Here is an 8,637-nt window from a genome sequence, read left to right as displayed (position 1 = left end):
AAAAAAAAAAAAAAGAGATGGGGTCTTGGCCGGGGCAGTGGCTCATGCCTGTAATCCCAGCACTTTGGGAGGCTGAGGCAGGTGGATCCCTTGAGGTCAGGAGTTCAAGACCAGCCTGGCCAACATAGTGAAACCCTGTCACTACTAAAAAATACAAAAAAAAATTAGCTGGGCATGCTGGTGGGTGCCTATAATCCCAGCTACTCAAGAGGCTAAGGCAGGAGAATCGTTTGAATCCAGGAGGTGGAGATTGCAGTGAGCCAAGATTGCACCATTGCACTCTGGCGAAACTCTGACAAGAGCGAAACTCTGTCTCAAAAACAAAAAACAAAACAAGAAAAATGTCTCTATTGTGAAAAGACGCGAGGGAGAGAAAAGTGTGTATCATACTTATCATACAGATCCACTGTAGGTTACAAGTTAAAAAAAAAACACTTTTTATAGCAAGAAGCAGGTCCAGAAGTCCAGGCAGCAAGCCAGGCCTGGCGGTGAGTGGTTGCCATGGTGACGAGGGAAGCATCTGGTGTCCAAACCGCACACGTCTATGTGGGTGGCAGGCCAGCCTGTTTGAGGGTATTTTAAAGGAGCACATGTGCCTGTTATTAATGTAATTAAAAAACAAAAATTTGGCCGGGTGCAGTGGCTCACACCAGTAATCCTAGCACTTTGGGCGGCTGACGCGGGTGGATCACGAGGTCAGGAGTTCGAGACCAGCCTGGCCAAGATGGTGAAACCCCATCTCTGCCAAAAATACAAAAATTAGCCAGGTGTGGTGGTGGACACCAGTAATTGCAGCTACTCGGAAGGCTGAGGCAGGAGAATCGCTTAAACCCGGGAGGTGGAGGTTGCAGTGAGCCGAGATCGCGCCACTGCACTCCAGCCTGGGTGACAGAGCAAAGACTCTGTCTCAAAAAAAAAAAAAAAGAAAAAAATATATTTGGTTATTTTAAAAAGCGAGGCTCTGACTCAGGCCACAGCGGGGATGCACCTTGAGGACGTCACACTCAGTGAGAGACACCAGACACAGAAGGCCACGCAGTGTGTAGTCCTGTTTATATGAAATGTCCGGCACAGGCAGACCCACAGAGACAGCTGGGTCCTAGAGGCTGGGGTGGGGGATGGATCGGAGTGACGCAGGATGGGGACAAGGTTTCCTTTTGGGGTGATGAAAATGGTCTGAAGCTGGGCGCAGTGACTCATGCCTGTCATCCCAGCACTTTGGGAGGCCGAGGCAGGCGGATCACCTGAGGTCAGGAGTTCAAGACCACCCTGACCAACATGGAGAAACCCCATGTCTACTAAAAATACAAAAAATTAGCCAGGCGTGGTGGCGCATGCCTGTAATCCCAGCTACTCGGGAGGCTGAAGCAGGAGAATCGCCGGAGCCCGGGAGGGAGAGGCTGCAGCGAGCCAAGATCGTGCCACTACACCCCAGCCTGGTCACAGAGCAAGACCCTGTCTCAAAAAACAAACAAACAAGATAAAGGTCTGGCCGGGCACACTGGCTCACACCTCTAATCCCAGCACTTTGGGAGGCTGAGGCACACGGATCACCTGAGGTCAGAAGTTCGAGACCAGCCTGGCCAACATGGTGAAACCCCATCTCTACTAAAAAAATACAAAAATTAGCCAGGCGTGGTAGGTGCCTGTAATCCCAGCTACTCAGGAAGCTGAGGCAGGAGAATCGCTTGAACCCAGGATGCAGAGGTTGCAGTGAGCCAAGATCGCACCACTGCACTCCAGCCTGGGGGATAGAGCGAAACTCAGTCTCAAAAAAACGATAAAAGTCTGCGGTTAGCTGTGGTGGTGGCTGCATAGCATGGTGAGTTATGCGAAGCCTCTGGACCGTGTGGGCTGTGCACTCTCAGTGGGTTAGTTCCGTGGTCTGTGAACTCGATCCCAATAAAACTGTTACCAAAACCAGGAAACACAGACAAACAGGGACAGCAGGGTGGGGAGCACGCCCTGGAGGGCCCCCGGGGCATGAAGCTGGTGTTGTGTGCACTGCAGCCATGCGGTGACAACGGCGGTCCCTGGGGAGAGACTCAGGAAGGGACGAGAGAAAAGATCTGGTCCACTGCATCCCTCCAGGAGGGCCTCCTAGTTCCTGCAAGAGCCCCAGCGCAAGCAGACGCAGAGGCACGCCCCGGGGTGGCTGTGGGGCCTTTGCCAGGAACATCTCCGAGACCCCGCCGTCAGTGATGACACTGACACGCGGAGGTGTGGAGTCAGAGCCTGAACCCAGGTGCCTCCTGCCAACCCTGGCCATGTCGACTCTTAACTGTGGGGCTGAATCACAGGGAGCAGAGAGAGGGACTCTGGGATGTTACTAAATCAGAGGGTGGGCTGCATTCGGAAGACAGCGGCCGCCAGTGATACAAGCAGCTAGCTGAGGACAGTAGCCTCCAGTGAAAGAGACGACTCACTGAGAACGGCCATCCTCAGTTAAAGGAGGAGCCCACTGAAAACACAGGTGCTAATGACAGTCTGACTGCAGGTGGGAGCCAAGTGCAAGGTTCAAAACACCAGGGGATGCTGCTGATGGAGAGGAGAGGGGCCGGTGGGTGGCTGGGCGGGGTAGCATCTCATCCGCCTGGCCCACCCACTCGGGCGGGACACTCACCTTCTCCACGTGCAGGGCCAGCTTCACACCGTTGTGCAGCCAGGACAGGGCCACAATGGGGTCCCCCTCCACCAGGCTGCCCACGGAGCTCTCCCAGCTATTAGCCAGGTGGTCCGCCATGCTCCAGCACTTGATCTGGCCATCGGCGTCTGCTGACAGGAGCCGGGAGCCTGAGGGCAAGAAGCCATCATTGCGAACCTTCCAGGGATGGGCAGAGGGCCTGGGGGAGCCAGCCTGGTGGAGAGGTCTCGGCCCAGGTAGGGCAGAGCGGCAGGTGGCACGAGGCGCACTCCAGAGACGCCCTGAGACACCCTGAACAAGAATGATTCAGGGCACTGCGGGAAGAGCAGCACCTGCAAAGCGGCAGACCAGGGGCTCCAGACCCAGCGCTGGACTCCAGACTGAGCCGGAAAACGGGCCTCCTGCGCCGGGATCCGGGTCGCCACCCCCAGCCACGTGGGACCGGGGCCTCACCTGACTGATCCCACTCCAGGCAGGTGATGGCCTCGCGGTGCTCCGAGGGGATGGAGTGCAGGTCCCAGGGGTGCTCCGTGTCCAGGATGTGGATCGTGCGGGTCAGGTCTGTGGGGACGGGACATGGTCAGCACGGCCTGGCGCCATGGCCTGGACGCGAGGATGATGACCCCGGGCAGGCTCCAGGGAAGTCAGTGCATGTCCCACCCCGGGAGGTCACGGAGCTGCTGTCAGTCGGGTCGACAGCTCAGGGAACGGGTTGTCCCCCCGCAGGAACTGAGCAGGCCCGTGAGGCGCCACGACCGCGTCTTTAAAACCAGATTAGAAGAAAATGACCCCAAAACATGAACAGTGGGAGCCTCTCCACAGCAGGTAATAGGGGGCATTTTTCGCCCTGATTTGATTCCAATTTTCTGTGGTTTTCTAATTTTCTCTAATGACCACACATTACGAGTGCCTATTACTCGAACAATGGAGAGAAAACGGGCACAGCCACCACGTACCTTTCAAAAACCAAACAGTGACACACGCTGTCTGGAAAACTGGGGCACGTGTCTCCAACAAGCCTCCGTCAACCACCGGCCCAGCCCCGTTCGATCCCGCACGCGGGGTGATCTCATGTCTCCCAGCCTCAGGTTTGGGGAGCACTGAATCCACCCTCCGTATCCCCAGGAGGCTGAGGCTCTCTCCCAAGTTACAGAGGAGGGCCGGGGAGAGTGAGGGGCGGCCTGAGAGACCGAGTCCCCGCATGGCGGTGTGCCGGGCACCTGGGGAACAGGGCGGGACGCCGTGCGGCCGGGAGGGGAAGCTGGTGGGAGGGGGGACACACCCTGGTCATCGCTGCGCAGGTCCATGGTGAAGGCGATGAGATTTCGGCAGGACCAGGCGCAGGCCAGGGGTACCGACGGGCAGTGGGTGCTCTTGGACCATTTCTCCCACTCACAGACGTAGGCCAAGTCCATCATTCCACCTGCCGCCGGCCGCCGCAAGTCACACATGAGGGCGGTCCCCAGCTCCTGCCGGAGGGAGGTGCGGCGGGTCAGCGACGCTGACTGAGCACCCAGGGCATGCCAGGCCGGAAGTGGGTAAACGATGGAGGCCTGCGGTGGAGGGAACGGCCGATGCAGCCCAGAGGCCAGACTAACCCTAACCCTAACCCTAAGAGCCTGGGCGTTCCCGGCTGCCCATGGGGCTGGGGCCGAGGGGGAACATGGAGAGGTCAGGGCCAGTCCTGGGCCGGTGGGCTTCTACCCTCAGCAAGGTGGGAGCCCGGGAGTTCTGGGACCTATTTGGGTTTCACCAGGACCCCTCTGGCTGTCTGGGGAACAGACCACGGGGGCCAAGGGCACAGCTGGCAGATGCGGCGGAGGGTCTGCACCGGCCCAGGTGAGTGATGACGGGGGTGGCAGGCGGACCCTGGGTCTCTCCCGAAGGAAGAACCCACAGACAGGCAAGCAGAAGGGCGGTTCCCGTGGCCAAGGCGGGGCAGGTGTGCTGGGGCTAAGGGACTTGCTGAGTGTGACAGGGAACAGAGGGAGCATTTCCTCGGGGCTTTCTAAGCGCCTGACATCTGGACGGGCTGTTTTGCTTCAGAGGCAAAAGCCCAGTGAGACTGGAATGACCACCAACCCCATTTTCCTCAAGCCCTAACTCCAGCTCCCTACTTCTTCAGGGTCTGCCCCAGACCCCCAAGGATCCGCCGCAAGCCCCTAAAAGTCTTTCAGTCCCGCCGCTGACACCCTTTGCTTCCCACACTTCAATTCACCCCTTGAGCCTACGGCCTCACCCGAAATTCTCAGGCTTCACCGTAAGGGTCCCATGCACTCTCCAGGTCCAGCCTCCAACGCCCTTAGCTCTCCAGGCCTCACCCCTAAGACTCCCCAGTCCCCAGTCCCCACTCCGGGGACCCCATGTACTCTCCAGGCCCCTCCCCTATCGCCCCCAAACACCAGGCTTCATCCCAGGGACCCACAGCCTCTCCAGGCCCCGCCCCCATAACCCCAAATTTCCGGGTTCCACCCTAGGGACCCCAGAACCTCTGCAGGTCCTGCCCCTATAACCCCAAACACCACGCTTCATCCCAGGGACGCCTCAGCCTCTCCAGGCACCGCCCCTATAACCCCCGATCTCCAGAGACCCTATACCCTCTCCAGACCCCTATAACTGCGCAGTCCCCAGTCTCCACCCTAGACACCCTATTCCTTCTCCAGGCCCCGTACCGATAACCCCCAGTCTCCAGGCCCTGCCTCTACAGGCCCCCAGTCCCCAGACTCCACCCTGGGAACCCCAAACCCACTCCAGGCCCCCACCCAAGTCCAACCAAGTGCCTTCAACCCCGCCCCAAACTCTCCTTAGGCCCCGCCCCGACCCCCGCCCCGCGGGCCTCAGGCCTCCCGCGAGTTTCCGCTGCAAACCCGGAGCCCCAGCTCCGCGCCCCGGGCCTCCTACCCAGCAGCCTTTGCTCCCGGCCACGCCCCCTGACCCCGCAGACCCCGCAGGCCCCGCCACGCCCGTGCCGCGTTCCCTGGGGTCCACTGATGCGGTAAGAGGTTCGTCCGCCCTCGCCGGGCCCCCTCAGCCCTGCACTCACCTGGCCGGCCCGTGCACCAAGCCCAGCGGGCGTCCGCTATGCGAAGTTCCCTAGCGCCTCGGCTCCGGCGCGGCCATCTTCCCCGGCACCAACCAGTCGCCTGAGTCGCGTCGCCGCCTCCCAAAGACTTCTGGGAGGGCGGTGCGGCTCAGGCTCCGCCCCGCTTCCGGGTATATTTGCATACGAGCATTTCCCGTAATTCCCAGCAGCCACCGTAGCTATATTTGGTAGAATAACGAGCACTTTCTCAACTCCAATTAATAACTGCGTTAGTTGCATTACACATCTGACTAATACAAATAGAGGTTGAATCTCTAGAGCAGTGGAGATAAGTCGCCCTATGTGTACAGAAATTTCCTCTGGGGACTATAAATAGCTGGCGGTGGGACCAGAACATCGTGCTCGCTTCGGCAGCACATATACTAAAATTGGAACGATACAGAGAAGATTAGCATGGCCCCTGCGCAAGGATGACACGCAAATTCGTGAAGCGTTCCATATTTTTTTTTTCTCTCCCTTTTTTCCCTTTTTTCTTCCCCCCAAGACGGAGTCTCGCCCTGTTGCCCAGGCTGGAATGTAATGGCGCGATCTTGGCTCGTCGTAACCTCCGCCTCCTGGGTTCAAGCAATCCTCCCGCCTCAGCCATCCGAGTAACTGGGATTACAGGCGCCTGCCACCACGCCCGGCTAATATTTGTATTTTTGGTAGAGACGGGGGTTTCACCACGTTGGCCAGGGTGGTCTCGATCTCCTGACCTCCTGATCCGCCCGTCTCGGCCTCCCAGAGTGTTGGGATTACAGGCGTGAGCCCCCTTGCCCAGGCTTTCTTGCATTTTCTAATGTCCAAGAGTGGGGAAACTGAGGCTCCTGTAAGCGAAGTCACGGACCCCGTTGAGTATTCCTACTTCCAACCCCATTCCCACCTCCTCCTCCAAAAGCCAGTTTAATGCAATGGATGTTGTGCTCTTCCGTTTTTATTTTTACTTTTATTTATTTATTTATTTATTTGAGCTGGAGTCTTGCTGTGTCGCCCACGCTGGAGTGCAGTGGCCGACACTCATACAAGCCACTCACCCAAGGTCACACGGCAGGCGTGTAGCAGAAATGGGATTTGAACCCAGGCATCCGAGGGCGGAGGAGCCAGGGAGGCACATGCAGCCCTTGGTGGCCAGGACCTACTGAGCGCCCGGTCCTGCCCCGAAGAAAAACTCGCACACCCCGAGGCCAGAGCACCAGAAATTTATTAAATTCTCCACTTTCCCCCAAAACACAATTACCCACACGCAGCGAGGGGGTAGGAGGCCTCCCCAGCCTGGCTCCTGCAGCCTGGGCCAGGAGGACCAGCATGGGGACACAGGAGCTATCAGGCAGGTGCCAGGCTGTGGGACGGGGAGACACGGGACGGGGGGACAGACAAAGTAGTGCAAGGGCAGAGGCTTCTGGCTGGAAGTCCTGGACCCCCAGTATGAAGGAAGGGAGGAAAGGAGGGAGGCTCGTATAAAGTAGGCAACCCTGAGCCCTGACATAGGCGGTGTGGGGGAGGGCACGCAGAATGACAAGGATAAAACCAGCTCTTAGGACTGCAGCTTCTGTCCTGGGTCTCAGGGCATACGTGCGCGCGCACACACACAACACAAGATGCTTCTGGCATGAGGGGCAGGGTCCCAGAGACCCCACCCTCATTCAAGCTAAAAACTGGGAGGGGCTGAGCAGGGGCTTGGACCAAGACCCATGCTTTACCAGTGGGGCGAGTCTTTTGGTTTTTCTCTCCAAAAGGGAAATTTAAAAATCTACAACAAATCACACCAAATTCATTAAAAGTGATAAAAACCCAGCCTCCCTCTCCTCACTTGAGCTTCAGACTGGGCCAGAAAAGCTAAACGATGACGAAACAGGAACATGCCCAGATCAGGTCTCTCCACCCTAAATACAAGTCCCGGAACGGGAAGCTTGGAGCTGGGATGGCACGGGCAGCCCCAGCCGCCAGCGTCTGCTGACTGCCAAGAGCTGCATGAGGTGGGGGCAGAGTGAGAGAGACCACCCCAATCGGAAAAGGTTTCCAAGGACCCATTCTAAAAATCTGAAAGATATTTTAGCCGGAGGTATCGGAGGGCTTGGTGGCTGGGCGAGGCGGCAGCGCGGTCTCGGGGGAGCCACCATCAGCTGTGCTGCTCCAGGTAGGCGGACAGGAGCAGCCCTGGAGGCAGGAAATCCAGGTGCCGATTACTGACCTTCATCTGCCGCTTCCCCTCCAGGTCGGCACCTGCAGAAGAAACCAACGGGGACAAGAATGGGAGGAATTCGGGAGCCGAGGCAGGTAGAGGTGCCTCGCACCCGGACCGCCCTCATTTCTTCTCCGGGAGGTCACCGCCAGCTGGTGTGTGCTGGTCACTGAGGCCTTGCTGGCCCTAAGCCCCTGACGTCCTGGAGCCTGGCTCACAAGAACGCCTAAGGCTCCCTACAGGAGCGCTCTCATCGGGCCCATCTCACTCTCCACTGTCACTCATTCCACTGTGCGGATGAGGACCCTGAAAAACACCCAGCCTAAGGCCATATAGCCACTCACACGCCGGCCTGGCAGAGCGTGCGGCCTCCCCCCAGGCTCCCTGCCTTGCAGAGGTGGCTTTGAGGCACCCAGACCCTGAGTGGTCCAGCTCCCACCAGCCTCCCCTTCCCCATCTCCCCCTCACTGCAAAAAATGAATGACCTGGCCAGGCGCAGTGGCTCACGCCTGTAATCCCAGCACTGTGGGAGGCGAAGGTAGGCGGATCATCTGAGGTCAAGAGTTCGAGACCAGCCTGGCCAACATGGGGAAACGCCATCTCTAGGGCCGGGCACGGTGGCTCAAGCCTGTAATCCCAGCACTTTGGGAAGCCGAGGAGGGTGGATCACGAGGTCAGGAGACAGACCATCCTGGCTAACACGGTGAAACCCCGTCTCCACTAAAAATA

General features: G+C 58.3%; 2 protein-coding genes and 1 non-coding gene across 14 annotated transcripts in view; 1 reads left to right on the top strand and 2 right to left on the bottom strand.

The window, feature by feature from the left end:
- Window positions 1–527: 527 nt before the first annotated feature.
- Window positions 528–5,843, bottom strand: LOC113225319 (mediator of RNA polymerase II transcription subunit 16-like). Of its 4 annotated transcripts, none has more exons than XM_026457315.2 (5): window positions 5,688–5,843; window positions 3,927–4,113; window positions 3,098–3,205; window positions 2,624–2,793; window positions 528–563 (listed from the first exon to the last, which is right to left on the bottom strand). In XM_026457315.2, the coding sequence occupies exons 2-5, from the start codon at window positions 4,093–4,095 to the stop codon at window positions 543–545; spliced, it is 468 nt and encodes a 155-aa protein (XP_026313100.1). In that variant the 5' UTR covers window positions 4,096–4,113; window positions 5,688–5,843; the 3' UTR covers window positions 528–542. The 4 variants fall into 4 exon arrangements, with proteins under 4 accessions (XP_026313100.1, XP_026313098.1, XP_026313099.1 ...); XM_026457313.1 differs by lacking the exon at window positions 528–563 and adding an exon at window positions 1,737–2,044 and having other exon boundaries at window positions 3,927–4,197; window positions 5,688–5,825; XM_026457314.1 differs by lacking the exons at window positions 528–563; window positions 5,688–5,843 and adding exons at window positions 1,737–2,044; window positions 4,884–5,422.
- Window positions 5,844–6,085: 242 nt separating this feature from the next.
- Window positions 6,086–6,192, top strand: LOC111526810. The gene has a single exon (XR_002726502.1). It is a non-coding gene; the product is annotated as a U6 spliceosomal RNA (small nuclear RNA).
- A 717-nt stretch (window positions 6,193–6,909) lies between these two features.
- R3HDM4 (R3H domain containing 4) overlaps window positions 6,910–8,637 on the bottom strand; it is a 16,508-nt gene continuing 14,780 nt past the window's right edge. For all 9 annotated transcript variants that reach the window (XM_023192744.1, XM_023192750.1, XM_023192752.1 and 6 more), the window contains one exon: window positions 6,910–7,949. In XM_023192744.1, the coding sequence (XP_023048512.1) occupies window positions 7,846–7,949 (104 nt within the window). In that variant the 3' untranslated portion in view covers window positions 6,910–7,845. The remainder of the gene's footprint in view (window positions 7,950–8,637) is intronic.

This window comes from Piliocolobus tephrosceles, chromosome 21 (assembly GCF_002776525.5).
Source record: "Piliocolobus tephrosceles isolate RC106 chromosome 21, ASM277652v3, whole genome shotgun sequence".
Classification (NCBI taxonomy): domain Eukaryota; kingdom Metazoa; phylum Chordata; class Mammalia; order Primates; family Cercopithecidae; genus Piliocolobus; species Piliocolobus tephrosceles.
The sequence above is the reverse complement of the archived record's forward strand: the minus strand, read 5'-3'. Positions and strand labels throughout refer to the sequence as shown.